Source organism: Rattus norvegicus, chromosome 20, assembly GCF_036323735.1.
Source record: "Rattus norvegicus strain BN/NHsdMcwi chromosome 20, GRCr8, whole genome shotgun sequence".
Classification (NCBI taxonomy): Eukaryota; Metazoa; Chordata; class Mammalia; order Rodentia; family Muridae; genus Rattus; species Rattus norvegicus.
The window spans coordinates 6225660-6248870 of record NC_086038.1 but is presented as its reverse complement, the minus strand read 5'-3'; the positions used below and the strand labels follow the sequence as shown (position 1 = coordinate 6248870).

At 51.4% G+C, this 23211-nt stretch overlaps 2 protein-coding genes and 1 long non-coding RNA gene across 14 annotated transcripts in view; 1 reads left to right on the top strand and 2 right to left on the bottom strand.

Annotated features, from left to right (window-relative positions):
- Positions 1 to 13920, bottom strand: part of Zfp523 (zinc finger protein 523) — a 33308-nt gene extending 19388 nt beyond the window's left edge. For 3 of the 6 annotated variants that reach the window (XM_008772820.4, XM_039098818.2, XM_063279222.1), the window contains exon 1: positions 11993 to 13551. The gene's annotated coding sequence lies outside the window, so the exon portion shown is untranslated. 6 annotated transcript variants of the gene reach the window in all.
- LOC108349039 (uncharacterized) overlaps positions 12523 to 23211 on the top strand; it is an 84653-nt gene continuing 73964 nt past the window's right edge. For 2 of the 3 annotated variants that reach the window (XR_010060993.1, XR_010061006.1), the window contains exon 1: positions 12524 to 12663. This is a non-coding gene — a long non-coding RNA (uncharacterized LOC108349039). Of the gene's footprint in view, positions 12664 to 23211 lie in introns of all 3 variants that reach the window. The other variant, XR_010061005.1, reaches the window with a different exon arrangement.
- Scube3 (signal peptide, CUB domain and EGF like domain containing 3) overlaps positions 16023 to 23211 on the bottom strand; it is a 31958-nt gene continuing 24769 nt past the window's right edge. For 4 of the 5 annotated variants that reach the window (XM_039098519.2, XM_008772805.4, XM_017601593.3 and 1 more), the window contains 3 exons: positions 22860 to 23012; positions 22681 to 22760; positions 16029 to 19688 (listed from right to left, as the gene is read on the bottom strand). In XM_039098519.2, coding sequence (XP_038954447.1) covers positions 19539 to 19688; positions 22681 to 22760; positions 22860 to 23012 — 383 coding nt within the window. In that variant the 3' untranslated portion in view covers positions 16029 to 19538. Of the gene's footprint in view, positions 19689 to 22680; positions 22761 to 22859; positions 23013 to 23211 lie in introns of all 5 variants that reach the window. The other variant, NM_001271362.2, reaches the window with a different exon arrangement.

Below are 23211 nucleotides of genomic sequence, written 5' to 3'. Positions count from 1 at the left end.
AGCCTATGGCAGACTTGAGACAAGGGCAAAAAGTAGCCACATTCTTCACCAAAATACCACAAAAACAGTCTCTGCACCACATACTGAAATTCTTCTCCACTGAAACCTCTTGGGACAGGTCAGCACAGTTCAAATCACTCACAGCAACAAAGTCTTCCATATCCCTACTAGGATGGTTCATTAAGCCCCGCTTAAAGCATTCGACTGTTTTCAAAATCCAAAAGTCCCAAAATCCACATTCTTCCAAACAAAAGCATGGTCAGGCCTATCACAGCAATGCCTCAGTCCCCGGTACCAACTTGTGTCTTAGGGTTTTATTGCTGTGAACAGGCACCATGACCAAGGCAACTCTCTCTTAAAAAAAAAAACAACAAAACATTTATTTTAAGTATATGAGCACACTGGAGCTGTCTTCAGACACACCAGAAGAGGGCATCGGATCCCATTACAGATGGTTGTGAGCCACCATGTGGTTGCTGGGAATTGAACTCAGGACCTTTGGAAGAGCATTCAGTGCTCTTAACCGCTGAGCCATCTCTCCAGCCACTCCCCACACTACCCAAGGCAACTCTGTTAAGGACAACATTTAACTGGGGCTGGCTTGGGGTTGGGGATTTAGCTCAGTGGTAGAGCACTTGCCTAGCAAGCACAAGGCCCTGGGTTCAGTCTCCAGCTCCAAAAAAAAGAAAAGAAAAGAAAAAAAAAAAAAACTGGGGCTGGCTTACAGGGTCAGAGGTTCAGTCCATTATCATCAAGGTGGGAACAATGGCAGCATCCAGGCAGGCATGGTGCAGGAGGAGCTGAGAGTTCTACACTTTCATCTGAAGGCTGCTAGCAGAATACTGACTTCCAGATAGCTAGGATGAGGGTCTTAAAGCCCACGCCCACAGTGACATACCCACTCCAACAAGGCCACACTCACTCTGACAAGGCCACACTCACTCTGACAAGGCCACACCTACTCTGACAAGGCCACACCCACTCCGACAAACCCACACCTTCTAATAGTGCCACTCTCTGGGCCAAGTATATACAAGCCATCACAGCTACCTCAGGGATGGCACCTCCATCTGCCCAGCGGCGGGTCATCCCTAAGTCCTCTGCTCCTAAAAGTCAGGCTACCTCTTACTCAGAGACTCCTAACCATGTCCTCAGACAGCCTTGCCTGTTTCTGATTTATTTTCTAACAGGCTGTGAGGCTGTCCTTTAAAAAAAAAAAGAAGCAGCAGCAGCAGCACAAACCTAAATCTAAATATGCAGCTTACTCCAGAAGCTGTGGTCCTTCCTCTTCCTGGTGCTCACAGCCCTGGGCTCGCCTCCTTCACCATTTATCAGTGTAACCTGGGTTCTACCCAGGGCTCTCCTGGCTCGGGGTGGCTTCTCCAGCCCCACGTGCTGTGCACAGGAGTGACTCGCTAAGCCCCAGCCACATGGAGCATGGTCTACTGTAGACCCCCATATGTGACCTGCCAGGAGCCCTCAGGCCCTGCTTTTGGTCTCGTTAAGATTCTCTAAAAAGGCGTTTTCCTTTCCTGCCTTCCACCATGTGGATCCCGTGATTCAGACGCAGGTTGTCCGTCTTGGTTGCAAGTGCTTTTACCCACATAGCCATCTTCATCATCTCAATTAAGGTTCTCCCAGACCGCCTACTTTAACCTTGCAACAGTCAGATGATAGGAGGATGTTTCTGTCACCGGGTACGTGTGGCAGAGGGCAGAAGTGACAAGCTGAGGCTTCGGGCCTCAAGGATTGCAAGATCAGTACCTCAGTGTCACTACAGCCCATCTTGGGACGTGCTGGCCCGGGGCGCTCCATCCCAAGCTAGAACAACTTGCTCTGGAATGCGCTCTGCTCCAGGGAGCAGGCAGCATCAGCAACAGCCAGCCACACACACACACCTGGGAGCCAATGGGACTGCAGGGATGTGGGCGTGCTCACATCTCTACACTCTGGTACTCTTATGTTCCCTGGTTTAAAAGCATTTTCTCTGTGTGTGCATGTAGTTGTGGGGGTCAGAGCGCAGCTTGAGGGAGCTGGTTCAGTCCCTCTGACATGTTGGTTCTGGGGACTAAACTCAGGTTGTCAGGGTCCCTGCCTTGTCGCCCCTATTTTCTCTGTTTCGTAGTTTAGTCCTGAGACATCGAATAACTTCTTCCTCAAGGTTGCAGAGAGTGAGAGGAGGATTTGAACCCACACCATCTGATCCAGAATGAGTATTCAAGTTCTCCACTATGCTGCCAAAGAGAGGGTCTCCTGGGGGCTTAGAAACCCCGAGGCCACTAAACAAAATACCCTTGTGGAACAGGGGCCTGTCTACATATTTTTTTTCTGTCTACATATTTTTAACCAAGTTGTCTAAGGCTATTAGAGATCAAATGGCCTCTGGGAAGTCAGACCCGAGCCGTCTCGTCTAGGAGTGACCCACCTTGCTCGGATCTCGGGTCCTGACTGGTCCCAGGCTTCTCTAAAACTCTCAACACCCATTCTCTTAATCAGGGAGACATTCTTTTTGGTAACCCGTCTTACTATAACCACAATACAAGAGAAACAAGGACTTGGCCTAAATAGAAAACAGGCCACAGGCTGAAGAGACAGAATGGACTCCAGCCTTTATGGCTGGGCTTGTAGCTCCTGCAGTGACAGGTGGTTTAACTTAGAGTGTCTGCTCTCCACAGGGCTATGAAGCCTGATGGCTTACGTTCTAATCCGGGAACTATCTCTTAGAAGCTTTGCAACCTTGGGCAAATGAACGACCCTCTCTGAGCCTCATATGCTGCAGCTGAGACAGCAAACTGCTTCTTTGGTTATTGTGAGGGCTCTAAATCAGGCCCTAAACCCTGCCACTCGGACAGGGCAGGTCCACGGAAAGCGCTCTAGAATGGAGGCTAGTTCATGCCCTCATGAAGGAACTAGACAGCTCTCTGCAGAACTGGTTTCTGCCTTGATTGGCCTCCCTGTCTGCTTCCTTGCCCGTTGGCCCTGATGGCCTTACAGTCCTCCCCAGGGCTCAGGCTAAAACAGTGATGGTGGACACACCCTTCCTTCTGTGTGCTGAACACTGCTCAATGTGCTTGTGTGTACTGACAGGCTTGTGTGTGAGGCGGCTACTGAAGCTAGGCTGTAAAGTGATTGGCCCCCTGTCCAGCCTACATGTGGGCCTCCTCACTTCCTACTGTAAAGCTCTGTTACCTCACACCAGCTATCTAGGTCTGCCACGGGAGGGCGAGAAGAAAAAGCTGGAGTCACATTTCCCTTCTTAGACCCAAAGAAGACTGAACCTAACCTTCTCTTCCTCCTTCCTTCCCTCCCCCCTCCCTCTTTTTCTCTTTCTTCCTTCCTCCTTTCCTGTCCTGGGTCTTAAGCCCAGCATGTGGCTCACATGCTCACACGCTCAGTGTTCTGCCACTAGTTGCCTAGGCCAACAAAACACATCTCCACTCCTCTGTCTGGCCTCCCATCCGCATCCGGGTGAAGCATCTAGCTTAGGCCCCTCTCCTCCTCCAACCTCGAGGTGCATACCCTGGAAGTGGCTGCCGCTGTCTCCTCACTTCCCCAGCCTTTGAGAACCTTCCTAAGGCACGTGACTGACATCAGGCCTTCCTAAGTCATGTGACTTTGGGACTGCCAGGCACGAGCCTTGGCCCTCATTCTCCCTTCCCCTTTCCTTTCTTCCTTTTGTTTGAGATATGGTCTAACTGTGTGGCCCAGGATGGCCTTGAACTTGTGATCCTTCTGCCTTCTGAAGCTAAGATTACTGAGTCTTGACCCATCCAGTCTAAGGGGTGGGAGCCTTGATGGGCAGCCACCCGCCTTTAACCTGTAAACTTCAGCCTCCCTTTCTCTTCTTTAAATGATGGCTCACTCTGACTCCTCCTCCATTTGCACTAAATTCACAAGCCATCAACGAGCAGACCTCAGAGGCTGTCTAGGCAGTTTCTGTCTGCCTTGGGCATTTCAGATTCAAGATGGACGGAGGAGTATGCGGTTTACTGGCTCCTGGGAATGGTGAGGAAGCACTCCTGACTTCCTCAGAGCATAGAGTTCTGCTGGCTCCACTTTTAAAAACCAACTCAACCTGTTGGCTGAGTGCAGAAAACCCCCTGGTCGTGTTGTGCTGATGCATTTCCTATTGCCAAGGAACCGGGGAGGCAAGCTTCTGAAAGGCTTTGCAGATGGGTGGATTGTCTCTAGGTCCCCCCACAAAGCCTGCAAGAGGCAGGAGACTGAAGAGGGCATGCGCACTTGGTGTTCTGCAGTTTGCAAAGGTTCAGATCTGATCTGGCCCACATCCAAACTTCTCATGGATGGCAAACATTAGTCCAGGAGGGACAAAGGCTGGTGGGGACGAGGGGCAAACAAATCAGAAATAGATTTGGGAGCACTGCACTAACAAAATGGTTCTGCATCTGCTGATGTACACAGAAAAGGACTTTGGTGCACATCAAGACCCAAGCCTAAGTTTGTGGCTCTCTAAACCATGAAGAGAAAATGGGAAATTAGTAACAGAAAACTGCGCTGCTCAAAGCATCACACACACACACCTGCAAAAGGTGTGGTGGCTTTAAAAGCCCAGCTCATGCTCTCATGGCTATGTGGCTGCTCTGACTGTACAGATGAGAGCTAGTCACAGCAAAGGCAGTGGCCATGTAGATCACTTCCAGTTCCAGAGCACAGGGAATGCAGGCCCCTGCCATTATGGAACAGAGACCATTTCAACTAAAATGGAATCTTGGCTATACAATTAACTGGGTTTAACGCCTTGACCTGTGAACATCCCAAATAGTGGTCATGGCTGGATCTCACCCTCACTTTCAGTTCAGGAGTGTCAAGGCATTTTGGAACTCTCAGTAGAAATGTTTGACTAATAGGCAAATTAGCAGAGGTATAGACTGGAGGTAGCAGAGTATACCTTTACTTTTATTTAAATTTTCCCCCATTGAACACTCGATTAGAAGCTTCATACACTGTTATCATTCATGGTGCTGGAAGGTGCTCCCCATGCTACCAGAGGAGAAAAAGTAATGTCAGCCTCCCCTAAGCTACGAGTCCTGCAAGCTACAGTAATGACTGGCTTATAGGTATAGCCACTGGTGCAGGGGTGGCATAGTTTTGTGGGTGTAACCATTCTCTGAGCATCACCTAGCACTCGGAGGGCAGACGCTGGGATATCTCTTTGAGTGCAAGGCCATCCTAGACTACAGCAAATGCCAGGCCAGCAGACGTATACAGTGAAACCCTGCCTCAAAACAAAACAAAACAAAACAAAGCCAAAAAACAAACAAACAAAAAAAAGCAAGCAAACAAATGAAAGAACGAAAGAAAGAAGATATTAGAACAATGATAAAGGTATTTAGCTGTGGTCACCACTGGCTTGACAAGTGGCGTTTTTGTGAAAAATGATATATCCCATCAGCAGCAGGAGGGACAGGGATACCCCATTAACACCGTTTAGTAACGACATCAAAGTGGAACGATATGCTAAATCTTAATGAGGAAGAGAAAGCAGTTTTGGCTTTAGAAGGAGAGAAAAAGCCAATGGATAAAAATGCTTGTTAGGAAAATCAATAGTTGGGGAAATTTTAAAAAATATATAAAAATATATTAAAAACACAGAAACAAACTGTGTGTGTGGTGGCTCACACTGCAAACCTACGAGGCAGACAGATATAGGAGGACCTGTGGACTTCAGGGCCAGCCTGGTTACATGTAAGCCAGGGCTACAGAGTGAGACCTATGTCAATAACAATAAAGAAGGGGAAAGCCTTGAGGAGACACCGGAGGTAACTGAAAACCTGCCAGCCCTGAAAGACTGTTAGGAAGCTGAGCGCCCAGAACACTGGCAGCAACCTGCACATCCAAGGGTGTGCACTGACATGACATCTCATCTCCTGTCACGGGGACAGGGAAAGGGGACGGCCACTGTGGAAAACAGTTTGGCAGACACTTAGGTTGGGGCTGGCACAGCCTTCCCATGTGATCCAGTGGTTGCTCCTATTATCCTGAACTGAGAATACATCCACAGACGTGATCATTCAAAGCCCAAACTCATGGAAACCAAGATGTCCTCAACAGGCAAACTGCGGAACGTCCCTTTGATGGAATATTTGGTTTTAAAAATATCTGTTTGTGCGAGTGTGAGTGTGTGTCTGTATTTGAGTGCATAAGTGTGTGACATGTGTCTGAGTGTACGTGGAGGTCAGAGACTGGAGGCTCACACCGGTGTTTTTCTCATCACTCCGTACCTTACCTTACTTTCTGAGACAGTCTCTTGGGATCCTGAAACTCACTGGTGGGCGGGAGTAGTAGACAGCAAGCTCTGCGGGCCGGTGTGTTTCCAGCTCCACAGTGCTGGAGCGACAGGCGCACACCAGTGCAGCCGGCTTTCATGTGGTATGGAGGCCCTCAGGCCTGTTAGTGTGCTGACTACTATGCTCCAGGAGGGGCAGGCTCAGTCTCCAAAGCTACGCCCTCAGGTGGCATCGGTGGGCCACATGGGGCGAGTGCTCCCTGGTTGTTACTTTTTTTTTTTACCTCAGCAGGTAAGATTATAAGTCATCCTCTTATAAAGGTAAGTTACAGCCCAACCTGGGCTACATGAGACTGTCTCAGATGGGGGCAGGGTGGGCAGAATTCCTAACCCCCCTTCTCTTAGTCTGACTTTACAAACTCGCTCCTCAGTAAATGGGAATCAGGAGCCGACCCTAGTGTCTTTACCTGACACTTTCAATCCATCCATCTATAGGTACCTGTTTCAAAATGAGGCCAAAATCCAACAATATCTCTCTTACTCCTTGATCCAAGCCATCAACTTTCCTTTTCTGGACCACTGCAAGAGCACCCCCAACACTTCCTATTAAATGAGGCTTCTACCAGTCCCCACTGCAGGCGCACCCCACCAGTTCCCACTGCAGGAGCAGAACCCCATCAGTTCCCACTGCAGGAGCCAATCAGTGCCTGTCTCCACTCTGCCCCAACACAGCCAAGTCACAACACAGCAGCCAGAGGGACTCTCAGAACGATATGCCGTGTATCTGCCTGGACTCCTCTAGTGACCGGTGTGGCCTGTGAGACCCAAGATCTGCTTCCAATCCACTCCCCACCTCAACGGCTCCTGCTTTTCCCTGCTCACACTGCCAGTCATTCCGCAGCTGTACTGGCCGGCTCCTCACGTTCGGGGCCTTTGAGCTTGCTAGTCTACTGTTACAGAGATAAACTTCCTTAGACACAGACACCAGGCTCATCCCTAACTTCTTTGTTCAAATGTCACCTTTTCAAAGCAGCAAGTTCCTTACCACTCTGACTAAAACAAGAACCCTGGCTACCCTCTCTTCTCTACTTGACAGTTTCAAATGTCTTTTTTTTTTTTTTTTTTTTTTTTTTTGGGGATAGTCTTCTATCCCAACAACTAAAAGAGTGCTTTGCATATAGCAGACACTGACCAAGACATACAGGATGTGTGGATGGATGGATGGATGGATGGGCGAAAGAATGAATAAGCACCCATGCCTTCAGGATCTCCCAGTATGTCGGAAGGAGAAACTCCTTGCTGAGCCTGGCCTCTCTAACCCTCCCACTGCCTCACCTGAGGCAGTCAGCTATTTCCCACATGAAACCACCCCTGAGCTGGGGAGAGGGCAGCACCAGGGCAACAGGTTCTAGTTGCTAGGACAATGCAAGTCCCAGACCGCAGGCACAGGCTTCTGCAGAGTACGAAGTTTTAAATGTAGCCTTCTGATGTCACACAAATAGGAGAGGCCAGATATAAGTTAGGCCTAAACAGTCTGCTTAGCCTAGGTGGGTTCTGATTCAGTCATAGAAGCTCATTTGACTGGGAATGTTTTCTGAGGAACGGGGCGAAACTTTACGTAGTCATCCATCTGGTCCCCAACCTCCCACCACACCCCCACCCCTGATGTAGATTTCTCCAACACACGCAAAAGCCGACCCCCCCAATGATTTCCAACAGCCAACTAGCGATCGGTCCTCTGCTCTCACCTAAGCAGTTCACACAGCCATTTTCTTCAAAACAAGTCTATACGCATCGGTCCCTGGCTGTTTCCACTAACACCCTTTAAAAACTCTATTCTGTGTGTGTGCATGCTTGCACTCACCAGCATGCCTTAGCGTCCGTGTGGCTGTCAGAGGACACCATGGAGGAGACAGCTCTCTCCTGCAGTATGGGCCCTGGGGTTCAAACTTGGGTCATCGGGCTCATTACCAGCAGAGCCATCTTGCCTGGAGTCTAGTGTCTCCTCAACTTAACCAAGTGAACAACCCCAAACCCAGCATTTCTATCCACTGTCTCATGGGAACCATGACTAAACAAGGAGGCGGCTCAGTTCCTCAACGTCTGGCCTGCTAGCATGCTTACGAGGGCTGTGCGAGGAGGAAGCGGCCTCAGAATGTGTTCTATCTGCCAGCAGGTGACACAGAGTTTCAGAGTCCCCTCGGTGAAGGAAGCAATGGCTGACTACCTTCAAAAGACAGGAGGGATTCTGGGTCCACTCGGTGCAGAATGAAGGGGAGGATCAAGATGTCAGAAGATGAAAGGATTCAGCCTCTGCTCTCAAGGAAGTCATAGGGAGGGGAGAAGTAGACACAGAAGGCAGACTATGTCCTAAGCAAGATAAAAGCAACCTGGGGGGTGTGATCCTCCCGAAATCCACCTTGCAGGAGCCTGCCATTTCGCCTTTGGCCCATTGTGGCCGTGTAGCCAACACTGGGATATTGGTGACCTACAGAAGACAGTGGGGTATATTTCTCTGCTACTCACATTCCGGCTTCCAGTGGGAGGGGAGCCAAGGGCTTAGAAAACAAGAGGACTAATTTCAGTGCCAGGGGAAGGTGACAGCACACCCTCTCCTCAGAGGATCTGCAGCAGCTTCAGAAAGAGGCTAGGAAGGAGAGTGTGTTTGGGGAGACATAGCCAGGTCGGTTCTGAAGGCCTTCCAAGGGCTCTCTCCTTCCTATGTAAAGACAGAGAGACTCTCTAGCATCTGAATCCGTCAGATGTTGCTGGGGAGCGCGGTTCTCGGGACAAACCAGAGGTTTAGGGGTGCCTCTCCTATAGGACGGAAAGTAGGAGTCTCAGAATCTCAAAGCCACGGGCACTGTAAGAGCAGAGCCGGGCCCGAAACAGAGACACAACAGTCAGTCTGTCAAGATCCCTGAGGTGAGGACGTCTACTGATAAGAGCAAGGAAGGAGGAAGCAGGGTGCTGCGATAGAGCAATTTCTCTTGATGAAAAGGAAAGGGGTAAGAGGCAGGATCTGGACAGGAGTGTAGGCACAACAGTGGGGTCCTGGAATGGCCAGCATACAGGTGTATGAAGGGTGAGACCATGCTAGGGCAGAAGCTACTCATTTCTCAGACGCTAGGCAAATGACAAGGTCACTAGGAGTGCTAATTTAGAGGTCTCAGAGAACAGGATGTGGCTGGGGATGGCAAAAGTTAGGGGAGGAGCTAGAACAAAGGCTGGAAAAAAAAAAAATCAGGTTCCCCATAGCACAGGGGCACGTAGATTCCTCAGGCATATGCACCCTGAATGGACTGAAGGTGACGTCAGTGACATCACTGAGTGAGAGCCCAGAACTCCAAGGGCCCACACCTGAGCCAAGCTCAGACACAGGAGCTGAGAATATAGTTTAGTAGTAGAGTGATGGTTTAGCAGGACGGCTGTTAGGGTTAACTGGGCTCAGGAATGCTACCCTGAAACACAGCAATCCGAGGGTGTGAGAACCGAGGTCTCATCTCCTCTGAAGCAGGTCATAAGACCCTCATGTGCCTTCCTGTACCCAATGTGGGGGGGGAGCACCCTTATTTTAAGGTCATAGGTAAGAGCATGAACATTTGGGGGTTGTTGTTACCCCACCCCTATTCACTGCATCTTCCTGGCCACGTGGTCTCCATCTTCCCAAGCCTAGAATAAAAATGTCTGGATCTGATCTTCAGGTCTTTGCCTCCTTAACTGAAAGTTTCCCACCGAGTAAGTTATACTAAATAAACTCGGATGCTTTTCTCCTGTTCATCTGTCTTTTGTTACAGGAGCCTCAGGGTTTTTTTTAAAAAGGTATGCCCTTCCCAAACAAGGGGCAAAGGGTTCGAGGGTCACGAACAGGATGAGAAAAGTCACTGAGTCACGGGACAAAGAGGAGAAGAAGCCTTTGAGGGTCATTAGACGAGCTAATGTTGAATTTAAGAATTCTTGGAAAGCAAGGAGCAAGGGCCCCAGAGAGAAATCTGGAAAACCAGGAAGTCAGGCTATGAGAGACAATGGAGTGGGTGAGTTTCCTGGGACTATTCGAATGTATGAATTCCAGATTCCTTTATTTAAAGCAACTCTCAGGAAAAGGCAGGGAGGGAGGGAGTAGTGACAGAAGGAACTAATACCTCGGGCCTGTGAGAGGTGAAGCTCGGCATACAATAGTTTCTGGGGCAGGGGTATCTTACCAATGAACTATGAAAGGTCAGAGAGGTGAGAGGCAGATGGGATTCCAAGGTGGCAGCAAGTAGTGACTGGCACGGGTCAGGTGCTTGGTGTCTGTGGCGTCCCCAGCACCCAGTACAGTCAGACATTGACTAAAAACAACAGCTCTACCGTAAAGGTTTCCTGTAGGGGAGCAAGGGTCCTGAATGTTTCTGCATGTGTTACCTCAGGCATTTTATCCCCCTCACTTGGCACAGTGGAGACCAAGGGGTCAGAGGGCTTTAAATGCTATGCCAAAAGTTCCACAGCTGAAGAGCCAAGCTTATGGTGTCAACATCCCAGTGAGAAGCTCTGTGCCGCACTGTTTTACAAACTGATAAGAGCCCAAACAAGGGGGACGGGTGTTAATCGAGCGTTGGGTCACAAGAATGAAGAAAAACCGTTCAGTAAAGCAAGTGGACACCCCCACCCCACCTCCGGGGTGAGGTTACAAGGACTGCATTTCTGGGGCAGGGTACAAAAAAGTTCGCTATTTTTGTCTTGACTAAGAATTGCATAACTTTAGGCTGGAGAGATGGCTCAGCGGTTAAGAGCACCGCTCTCCCAGAGGTCCTGAGTTCAATTCCCAGCAACCACATGGTGGCTCACGACCATCTGTCATGGGATCTGATGCCCTCTTCTGGTGTGTCTGAAGACAGTTGCAGTGTACTCATATAAAGTAAATAAATAATTCTTAAAAAAAAAAAAGAATTGCAGAACTTTAATAAGAAGAAACATGTGGGATCACCAAACTTAATCTCATCACAATTTTGATCAGAAACTCAAGCCTGGCCTAAGGAAAGGACCTTTGCCAAGGTTCCCAAAGCCCAACATGATAGAATCTGAACGTGAACCACACACTCAATCCAGAATCCTTCGGTGCCTCAACTGATACTTCAAATTCATTCCCAAACACACTTCAGAGCCACGATGGTGGCGGAAGTTATGTATGTGTTGATTGACACTGGAGGCTGGGGGTGGTCAAAGAGGGAGGTCAGTAGGGTGAAGATGACCGTGGTGTTACAGGACGAGGTATGTGGATGAGTAGGTGGGAAACGGCTCGAGTCTGGCTTGCAGTAGCCAGGAGAGGACTAAAAGGGTGTCCACAGAGGGTAGATCAGGGGTCACTAGGGACTAGGGGGATCTTGGAAGCCGTGTGATGATTGTATCAGAACTGAGACTGGTGGGTCCAGAAGCAGGGCTGGGGTTAGCACTCAATGAATCAGGGGGTCACCTGGTGAGGTCTGGGGTCCCGAGGATGAGGTGTGTGTATGGGGTCAAAGTGGAGGAGGCGGGCGCGGTCACGGGGTGGGGTTTGGGAGTCCTGGGGGAGGAGTCTCCGGGCGGAATAAAGGGGCAGGGACCCTGGGTGGGGGTGGGGCCAGGCCGCCGTCCAGGGAGGCCCAGCCGCCAGGCCAGGGACCGAGGAGGGTGGGCACGACGGGCTCGGGACCTTCCCGGGGCCCCGCGTCCGCCCGGCCTCCCGCCTCGGGGCACGGTGGACCCACTCTTCCCGCGGCCACCAACCTGACAGCCCCCGAGGGCGACTCCGCCGACAGACCGCCATGCACCGGGCCCTGCCACCAGCGCCGGCCCCGCAACCCGCCTGCGCCATAGCCCGCCCGCCCGCGCGCGGCTTGCCTCGCGCGATATCCAGGTTCCAGGGCGGCCGCACTTCCCTCTCGCTCCCGGCACGGCCTCCGCCGGGCCCCGGAACCCGGATGACCAGCGCGGGGCCACGCTCCAGCCCGCCCCCCTCCGCCGCGGCGGCCGGCCTGCTTATCCCGGTTCCCGGGCCCCGGAGCCCAGGCCGCCGAGTCTCCTCGGGCGAGCCTCGGAGCTAGCTCCGCCCCGCTCTTCTCACTGCTGGCCGCCGGGTGACGCGGCCTCGCCAGCCCCGGCGCCGGGGGAGGGCGTGATGACGTCATGACGCCGGGTGGAAGCCGCGGTCGCCCTAGCAACGGGGAGTCGCTCCGCGGCTGGCTGCTCTGGAGGAAGCCATTGCAGATATCGCTAGGTGGTGACTGCAACAGACGGTGAAGAGGAGCCTGGAGGGGATGGGACTCCGAGGGACGGTTCTCCCCGCGCTCTGTGCAACGGCGTCCCGAGGGATGGCGCCCTGGCAGCCATCTCTGCTGGACGGTCCTCCCCCTGGGACTTCGCCCTGAGGGACTCATCTCTCCGCGCTCTGACAGAAGGTGAAGGGGCTCAGCACCCTGGGGGATTGAGGGACAGAGGGACAGAGGAACGGTCCTCCCTGTGGGCGGGATGGTCCTTCCGCAAGTACTGCACTCCGAGGGTCAGTCCTTCCTGCACTTTGTGGGAAGATACCCGAGGGGTGAGGTGGGGTGGGGGAGGGACAGCGTCATGAAGGATGGCGCCCTGACAGTCCTTCCTGCGGAACAATCCTCCCTGCAGTACTGGCCTTGTCCCATGTACTGGGGCACAGTGCCCTGGGGAACGTGACTGTTTATGAGGGTTGGTGCATCCTTCCTGTCTCCTGAAGGGCCCTGAGGCTCCCCTCTGCTGGACTGGTCACCCAGAGGGATGATCCTCCCTGAAGGAAGGTTCCCTCAGCGCTTGCTGAGGAATAATCTTGCAGTATTGCCTTCCCTGAGAAATAACATTCTGATGGTCGGACCCCTGAGGGACTGCACCCTGAGTGTCTTCTCAGGTTCTTGGGCGCTCACTCATTCCAACATCAGCACCCCCCAAACCAACTGCTCCCCTTGATTAGGGTAGCAGTGTGAAGAACAAAATCAAGTGCCCCCTTTTCTTCTCTGTTTTTCCATAGTTTTGTCTCTCTTTTTTCCCCCCGGACTCAAACTACCTATCTCAAGGTGGACTTGAACTTGTGATCCCTCTTGCCTCAGCTTCATACCTGGCACCCAAACTGTAAAAGTTCTTTTATCATCTCTCCTCCAAGCAGGGAGGAATTGCGATTTATGATATTCTCAGAAACTTGAGGGAAAATGAGCTTCCAGCTAGAAATAAGTAGATGAAGGGGGAGGAGCCTTGGCACGCGCCTGTTAATCCTGAGGTCTCGGAGTGGTACTGGGATTTCTACCTGGTGCCCTAGTATATCCCCAGCCTTGCTGTCTGAGCACAACAGACACAGGACCTTTCCAGGGTTTCACAGTTTGGATTACTGGTTAGAAATGTGGCAAGAAAGCCAGACTCGATGGCCTATAAGGCCAGCCTGATAAACCTTGGAACCAACAAAACAAGGTGGAAAGAGAGAACCTGCCCCCTCTCCCCCCACTCCCCCCGTCGTCCTCAAAACCACAAAGGCACAAGGTAGCGTGCACACACACACACACACACACACACACACACACACACACAGACACACACACACAGCTTGCACATGCATGCATGCTCACAAATGCACTCACCTACTCAATGAAGAAATTCAGGATCCCTTTCAGTTACCTGGTGAGTTTAAAAGAGTAGGATTCAGAAGGAATATTTATGTCTGCTCAGCTCCGCCAACTTCTATGACACGGACACGCATCTCTTCTTTGCAGATGGTACTTGCCGTTCCATGTCCTCCTCTTCGTCACACATTTAACAAAAACTCAGAAAGCGTTTGTCTTAAGTAAGAGATGAAAGTTGGCATCTCGCTAAGTAGCCTCAGCTGGCCTGTACCTTCGTCTAGGTAGATCAGGCTAGCCTCCAGCTCACAGATCTGCCTGCCTCACCCTCCCCAAGTGCTCAGATCAAAGGTGTCCCTATTCCCAGCCAAAGCAGTGGTTCTAAGACATCTCAGGTCCGAAGCATTGGCCGGGAGGGAAGCTGTTGTGGAGTGGGATTTTATTCTTTTGATATCGGGAGCCAGATTCAAGGCCCTGTGCACACTAGGCAGAGCGCTACGAGTGAGAGTGAGTAAAGGTCAGAGAGGACGCTGTCAGAGGACGGCTCTCGGCTGCTGTGGTGCAGCGACCTTGGCTCTGGCTCTCGTCCTTCGGTTCTAGAAATGTAACCTTCTACCACACCAAGTCACACTCACAGGAAGTCAGCGCACATACGATAGAATGCTAGTGCGCTGACTCCTCTAGCCACCAGTGGAACAGATCCTCCCCCTTGTTGAGAAATCTGTTTGGACAGTCAGGTAGAATTACAAAGTCACTCGCGTGAACTCTGAGCGTGGCGGCTACTGTCGTCAGGCAAAGACAGCAGCACTGCCTTGCTTGGCACAAAAGAGCAGTTCAGTGATGGTGGCGTGGCCCCACCTAGCTTCGTGACATGTTAAGGAGAAAGCTCAAGATTCTGCTGGGCCAACCCAAATGACTGCTTCAGCAGCCATTTCCCCTGTCCCTCAAGTCACACTAGAGGTGGCGATCCATCTATCTATCTATCTATCTATCTATCTATCTATCTATCTATCTATCTATCTATCCATCCATCTATCCTGACCTGAGGCTGTCATGTATAACGGTTGGGGACCGCTTGCCATGGCCCATAGGCAGTGTGGTGACAGTGGTAGTTGCTGACCCATCCTGCGTTTCAGAACTTTGGTGTCCAAGACCATGTTCCATTGAAAGAGCTGTCAGAAGTGCTAGGAATGGGTCCCCTTCTGTTTGTTTGGTTGGTTGACTTTAGTTTTTTTTTTGGGGGGGGGGTCTTTTTTTGGAGCTGGGGACCGAACCCAGGGCCTTGTGCTTCCTAGGTAAGCGCTCTACCACTGAGCTAAATCCCCAGCCCCTTGACTTTAGTTTTTAAGACAGGGTTTCTCTGTGTAGCTCTGGCTGTTTGGGAACTCACTCTGTAGACCAGGCTGGCCTTGAACTCACAGAAGTCTACCGGTCTCTGACTCCCAAGCACTGGGATTAAAGGCGTGAGCCACCACCGCCTGGTGGAATGGGACCCCGAACTACGAATATGTCTGAGCCACTTATATCCTGCCCAGCCTCTACAGATTTTACTGTGGTTAAGAGGAATCATACTGCAAACATTTATTTTTATTGTTTTGCTTTTGTGTTTGATGAGTATGTGTGTGAATGTGTGTGTGTGTGCGCATGCACGGAGAGACATTAGCCGCCCTGGAGTTGAAATTTTAGGTAGTAAAAAGCCTCCTTATGTGGGTGCTGGGAACTGAACTCAGGTCCTACGAAGAGCAGCAAGTGGTCTTAACTGCTGAGCCATCACTCCAGCCCCAGGAGAACAATACTTTAAATATCCACCCAACCCACCCACCCTCCCCCTTTTTTTTGAGACAGGTTTTCATTATATATCCCTGGCTGACCTGAAACGGTATAGATCAGGATCAGGCTGGTCTCAACCTTAAAGAGATCCTCCTGCTTCTGCTTCCTGAATACTGGGATTGAAGACCTAAGCTGCCATACTCAGCAAAGGGAAGTTCTTGATGATGCTTTTAAAGCTAGACAGGGACAAGAATTTCCAGATATTAAAATCATTAGGAATAAGATAAACTGTGGGAGGAGGGAGCCAGTCTTGTCTGGCAGTGAGAAGATACTTTTTGAGTCTTTAACACCCCCTGCCCCCAGCTATATGTAGGATAAGCCGTTGAGGTAGAGGAAAAGATGTAGGCTAGACCTCGGAGTTTCATTTAGTATTTTAATAATATAAAAAAGACAATACAAAATCCAAACATTCCTTTTTACAAGTTCAGATACATATTTTTCCCCCAAGTGCAAAATACTCTGTGTACCACATTGCTGCTGTCTGTTGTTGGCTGAGATGCTCGCTGTGTGGGAGGCGGTAGAAGGCAGATATAAATACAGTATTTTGAGATCTTTTTCTTTTGCATTAAAAAAAAGCCATCCACGTGATAATTATTCTCTGAAAGTTCCAACTTACATAGAACAAAGTTTTGAGCTTGTTTGTCTCAGGAAGCTGATCGCAGAACTGGGCTTCTAGTCCTTCTAGCTCTCAAAGGATTCCTAGTCGAACGAAATAATGGCAGAAAGACAGAGTGTGCCAGCTTTGAGACAGGTCCAATGTCAAGGTTTCCTTCGTGATGTCTGCTTAAGAAAGGAACCAGGTGGGGTAACATGCTCTGCTCTCCTGCCTTGAAGCTCAGGAGCAAACACAGACCCTTAAATGTGCGATAGCTTTCTCTTACACACCGAGATACGACTTCCTAATCCATTTAAGAGTCACCTCAGACATGCACATGGAGAACCCTTCACAGATTCACAAAGACTCATAGGAGCCAGAGCCCAGACCGTACCACTGAACTTGAAGCAATAAACCTGTCCTCTCCACCTCCCGGGGAAATGAGCAGAGGGAGGCCCGATGGCAGTCCTCAAAGGGTCACCGTAGGCATAGGGTGGGCAGCTAAAGTCCAGGCTCTGGTCGGACCTCTCCTGTTACCTCAGGCCTGACGACACAAATAGAGGCAGAGGGCTAAAGAGGCGTCGAGGTGCCTGCTTGACGGTCACTCGCTTGTGGAAGTGGATTCCCACACTGGGACTCAGTTCAGGGCAGGTCTCGTGCTAGGATGGATGAGGTGCCACAGTTATGTGACCCCAAAAGCACCAGAGCTCACAGAGAAGCTTCTGGGTCAGGTCACGAAGGGTTCCTGTTCACACCGTCTCCCCAGCCTCCCACTTCCTCCTGGAAACCTCTTTCGTTCTACCTGTGCAGTCCTAGAAAGTCCCTGAGTTCCTAACTCCTCATTCAGTCCACTGAGCCCCGAGAGTTGGTGCCTCAGGGCCAGGATCCTCTGTAAGCTCTGCCTGGATTCCTAACTGCCAACTCGGTTGGTGCCTCAGGGCCAGGATCCTCTGTAGCTCTGCCTGGATTCCTAACTGCCAACTCGGTTGACAGCTCAAGTGCTCGCTTGATCTCCTCCATCCTCCTTGACATCAGCTAAGTCTAGTGGCTGCTCTCTCCATTAACCAGCTAAGTCTAGTGGCTGCTCTCTCCATTAACCAGCTAAGTCTAGTGGCTGCTCTCTCCGTATGGTGGATCTCATGCGCCACTCCATCAGCCATAGAGTAAATGATTAGAGGAAATGTCTGTGCATGTGTGATGTGTGACGGGAATGCAGAGAAGCTACACCCTAAAGGCACACATTGGGAGGCACTGTCACGGTGTGGCTTTCCAGGAGCTGGGCAGAATGGCAGGGAGAGAGGATCTGCAGTTATCCATGCTCCTATTAGGACGATCAGAGTTGATCCAGGCTGTTCTGGAGCGCTTCTGGGGAAGCACAGACATCCCTCTAAATGCCCAGTCACCCCTTTGTATGAAGCCATTTAACAGCTTTACAATAGCCTCTGACCCCCACCCCACCCTGACCATGTTGGCTAATGTGTCCCGGAAGCTGGCCTTGTTTGCTGTGTGTGTGAGGATCAGACTTTTTGGTAGTTGAAACTCTTGGCAGTTACCTAGAGTTGGACCTGAGGACTCACGGTGGCTGTCCAGGACTCCAGCCTCAGGGGAAGGAGAAGGAACAATTGGAGACTTTACAGGCAGCAACTGGGTTAAGGGTAGAGCATGGGTAGAGCCTGGGCCCGGGCACAGACGCCTTTCTTCCTTTTGAAACAGTAGTCGAAACAGGCTTGAGTCAGCTCCAGGAGGCAGGCAGCCAGTGTCAGGCACATGTCTGCTTCTTGTTCCTTCACCAGCTTCATACATGGCTAACTATCCAAGTTGAGGCTGCTCCAGCCTCTGGACGTCCTGGGAGCTTTCGCTGGCCATCCTGATGCTCTTCCATGGTATGTCAGGAGAGAGCATGAAGCAGGAAGACAGGTTGTCCCTACTCGCAGGAGATTCCTGACCAGTCCATCTGCATCTGTGACCACGAATCCACAGAGACAGACACAAGGAAGGCAGCATTGGCTCAGGCAGGAAGCCTCTTCCTCCCGCCCCATCACTTTACGGAGCTGGTCTCCGGTGCCTTGGGCGCCTCTGAGGGCTTGCACAGCCGAGGGCTCTGAAGTTCTGGGCGGCCTCAGCTAGGACAGAGACAGATGAGATGCTCTGGCTCTTAAGGCTGCTGACAGTCAGACTGCTGTTCCTCCACTCCCAACACAGCCCTCCTGGGCAGCTATAAATAGGGCTAAGCTAAGAGGAAAAAGAAACAAACAAAAAACCCCTCCCTCTAGACAACACAGAAAGACTCAAAATGATTGCACTTCTCAGATGTGGAGAGGGTGGGCAGGCAGCTTGCCAAGGGCACTCACTCACTCCTCCTGCTGCCCACAGCCTGAAGCTAGAGGTAGGCAGCTCCAGGCTGACTGCAGAGCCCATCCTCTTTGCTGGAGCCCACAAGCCACCTGGGGCTACAAGGGAAAAACAACCGTGGAGCAAGGTCCAGACCCGGAGAGCCAACAGCCAGGTTTCTCTAGGGACAGCACTTAACAGGCTCCCCAGGGAGCCCTTAGGTAGGGTGAGGGCACAGCTGGCACAGAGGGCTGGCAAGGAAAGGGTTAGTGTTTGAGGCTGGCTTCTACTTGTTCTGCAGGGAGCTCCTTTAGGCAATACATTTTCTTTCCTTTGTTTTGGGCAATGTTTTGAAAAGCTGCTTTCTGTCCTGCAGAGCTATCTGAGAGCTTTGTATGTCTGGGGCCCCTGCCTGCTGTTCTCCCTTCCCTGGCAGGGGTTTGCCAGCCCAGCAGTATGGAAACTTGTAAACCCTACGGAGTCAGCCCCAGTCAGAGCAAGGAGCTCCACAGATGAGGACACCAACTGTGTGGGCACCCCAGGGCTCAAAGTGTGTGCCCCAGCAGCCCAGTCGGGATAAACCTGCCATGTCAAAGGCTTCTTTGGCAGGACTCTGGGCTGGGAAGAGTCACTCTGGGGATCACAGGCTGCTGAGGGAGGAATCTTTTGGCTCCTGGCTAGCAAGGCACCGCAGTATAATGGCAGAGGGGTAGAGGGTGTCTATTCCTTCACCCCTGGGGGGAACAGACAGCACTGAATGACTTTTCCAGGAGAGAGACAGAAGGAAGGCAAGGTAACTAGAAAGACAGAAGGGGAGAGTGCCTGGTGTCGTGGTATCGCTCCTCCAAGAGGAGAAGACAGTTTGTTGTCTGAGGTCGGGGTGCCAGCTCTGAGGGCCAGGGAGGTGGGAGCTCTGAAACCCGGGTCTCGGAGCCCACAGGCACTATTTGTAAGGCCTCAGGAAGCTGGAGACCTTGGAGCGCAGTAACTTGATGAAGGACTTTGGCAGCATCTCCTTGTGTTTCTCTGTGTACTTGAAGTAGTTTTGGGGGTGGGCCAGGACCTCAAAGAAGGCCTTGATAAGCTTCTTATCCTGCAGAAGATGGCAGGTGGCAGTTGTCAGCTTGGGTGGCATGTGGAAAAGGGAAATACTCAGCAGACCTCCTCCTGTCCAACAGCGGCTCCCACCGAGCATGCCCAGAGGTGAGCCCTGGCCTCCTGTCCCTACTGCCGGCGCCCCAGAACCCTGCAGCCCAGGTAGTGACACAGGCCTAGTCCTCCACTGCTAAGGCCCGGCCCTGACCATTTCCTCAGAGCTACAGCCAACTGTTGACTCTCCCTTCAGTGTATGCCCAGCATCTGACCAGCTTGCCATCCCCACAGCTGTCACACGGAGGGAAGCCACCGTAATCTCTTGCCTGGGCTGTTCCAATGGTGGGTCTGTTCCTTTCCTTTGTTTTATGTGATGCTAAGGGTGGGGCTGAGGCCCTCATACACACTAGGCTAGTGTTCTTTCTTCTCCTAGATTTACTTAGTTTATGTGTATGTCACCTGTGTGTGTGCACCCCATGCATGCCTGGTGCTTGAGGAGGTCAGAAGCGTGTCAGAGTCCCAGGAACTGGAGTTATGGATGGCTATGAACCACTGTGTGCCTCTGCAAGAAGTGACAAATGTTGTTAACTGCTGAGCCGGCTCTCCAGCCCTGGGCAGTTCTGCTGTTAGCAATTCTAGTATTGCTGTAATAGAGTTCTCTTCTAGTCCGTCACTCTGTAATAGCAAGTCTAGTAGTGAGCTCTGTCCCCAGAACTTTCGTTACTTGAGATAGTGTCTCACTCAGTTGCTCAAAGTGGCCTTGAACTTGCTTAGTAGCTCCAAATGACCTACAACATGCCATCCTCCTGCCTCAGCCTTAAGAATAACGAGGATTAGAGGCGTGAGCCACTGGGCCTGGGTTTGATGCCCTTGTTTCTATCCTTGGTCCACTGTAGATTTTTCTCCTCACAACACCCACAGTGGGGTGTTTAATTAGTCTACTTTATGTTTGAAACACATGTTCTGTTCTCTGCTTTCCATTTGCTGAGATGAGATGCTGTTGTCTTGGGTGGGGTAATCTTAAACCTCTGGGTTCCAGTGACCCTTGTGTTTGAGCTGCCTCAGGAGCCGAGCCCACAGGCAGGTGCTATTGTGTCTGCAATAAGTTTATTCTCTTTATAGCGAGGACAGTAGTCAGCCCCAGGAGCCACACCAGGGCCTTGTGTCTGACAAACGTTTCTCTGCCATGGATTACACTCCAGGCCTGATTTCTTTCCTCACTCACAGTAAAAGCCAGGTCCCTAGTGTGCACGCTAGCTATGTGTCATTTGTGTCCTGCTTCCCTCTTCTCTTCCTCACCTTGTGGAAGGATGGCAGTCTTGGGGACCTTAAATACACTGCACTACTGCTGTACTCACTGGCCTGGACCACTTCTTGGCCATCCGACAGGTCCTTTCAGAGCTTGCCTTCATAGGTCTCCAGCCCGCCTCTCTATAGTGCCAGGCACTGCCCCTTAAAACTCCTCTCTAGGCTGGCGAGATGACGTATCAGGAAAGGCCCCGACCACCACGCCTGACAACCTCAGTTTGATTCCCAAGACCCATGGCATGGGAGGAAAGAACCAACCCCTCCAAGTTGTCCCCTGACCTCTACATACACACACGTACACACAACCCCATGCCCTCAGAGACCCAGCAATACAGTCCTGGTTTCTAGGTTGCACACTAAGACTTCCAAGATAGTTGGGGCTTCCGGCCTCTTAACTCCACTCTAACTAAGACGATTGTACTATATTGTCCTTGTTTTGAGACAGAGTCCCACTGTGTGGCCAGGGCTGGACCTAGAACTCTCAGAGATCCTCCTGTCTCTGCCTCCTGAGTACTGCGATCAAGGGTGTGTAGCCCCAGCTCCAGTGTGTTCGCACCGCTTTGTGAAATACAGTTGCACAGGGCATTTGACTTGCTGTTTGAGATGGAGTCCAGCGTGTTGCCCAGGCTGTTTTCTTTTCTTTTCTTTTCTTTTTTTTTTTTTTTGGAGCTGGGGACTGAACCCAGGGCCTTGCACTTGCTAGGCAAGCGCTCTACCACTGAGCTAAATCCCCAACCCCTCAGGCTGTTTTCTTAATCCTTGGGCTCAAGTGATCCTTCTGCTTCAGCTCCTGAATAGTCGGGGCCACATGTGTGCACCTTCACACCCAGCGACACTTGGTTTGAAATAATGGCTTGGGGCTGGAGAGCCAGCTCAGAGGTTAAGAGCATATACTGTCCTTGCAAAGATGTGGGTTTAGTTCCCAGCAGCCATACTAGGTGGCTCACATGGGTTCAACGCCATCCCCAGGGGGACCTGACCCCTCTGACCCCTCTGTGCTCACATATACACAGTCATACAAATAGCTATCATTAAAAATAGCAAAGTAAAAAATAACAGTTGAAGGGTCTTAGTGTGCAGCCCTGGCTGTCCTAGAACTCCACAGGTAGACCAGGCTGGCCTTACACTTGGAGACCCATCCACCTATGCCTCCTGAGTGCTGGGATCAAAGGTAAGTAACACCACGGCAGGTGAGACCCACAGACCCACGGTAGTGTTTGTTCCTCCACGTTAGAAATATTTCTTTTCCTCTGGGCCCGTGATCCCACCTGGCACTTAGCTGGAAGCAGAGGAACCTGGAGTTCAAGGCCAGCCTGGACTCTTAAGACTCCGTCTCCAAGGGGTTGGGGATTTAGCTCAGTGGTAGAGCGCTTGTCTATCGAGCGCAAGGCCCTGGGTTCGGTCCCCAGCCCCGAAAAAAAAAAGAAAAAAAAAAAAAAAAAGACTCTGTCTCCAAGAAGTAAACAACACATCATTGTGCAGTTTACCTTCTCTGCGTCTCTCGATGGACGGGCATCTCCTGCCCTCCCCTCAGGGTGATGCAGCATGCTGACACTGGCTCTGTGAGCTGGGGATGAAGAAAGTGCATACCTCACAGAGCCAGGGGCAAGGCATGCTATACTTAGTGCTTTGCCTGCACACTGGTGCTCGCCCGTTTACGCCAGCACCGCAGTGATATCACTTGCCTTTAGGATCTCCTGGTGGTTCTCAGAGGCGTACAGCCGGCCATCCCGCACTATATCTTCCACCAGCTGCTCATAGTCCTCTGTGAAGCCAACAAGGTTGGGGACTGAGCTGGGAACTGTGGTCTCCTGGTTCCCTCGCAAGTCCCGCCCACCTCGCCACCTCTCCTGTCCTTGCTCACCATCGTAGGTTACATAGGGAATCTGAAAACCACGCGCGCTGTTGGCCTCGCTGGTCTTGAAGTTGATCCAGAGTTTCCTGGACCGGGCGGTGAAGGCGATGGGCCGCTCGTATGTCTGGCAGGTCTCATACGTGGTGATGGAGGATGGGGAGGCTGGCAAGGCAAACATTAGGTCAGAAGAGTAGTAAGGCTGTGAGCCATTCTGACAGAGGCTCCCCCCGCCCCACAAACACACAGCTGGCTGCACACCCACTTCCACCATCAAGGCTGACTACTGCACAACCACATGTGTGTTAAAATTGACATTTACAGGATGAGAACAGCAGAGAGGCTAGGGTTAGACAGGCAGCAG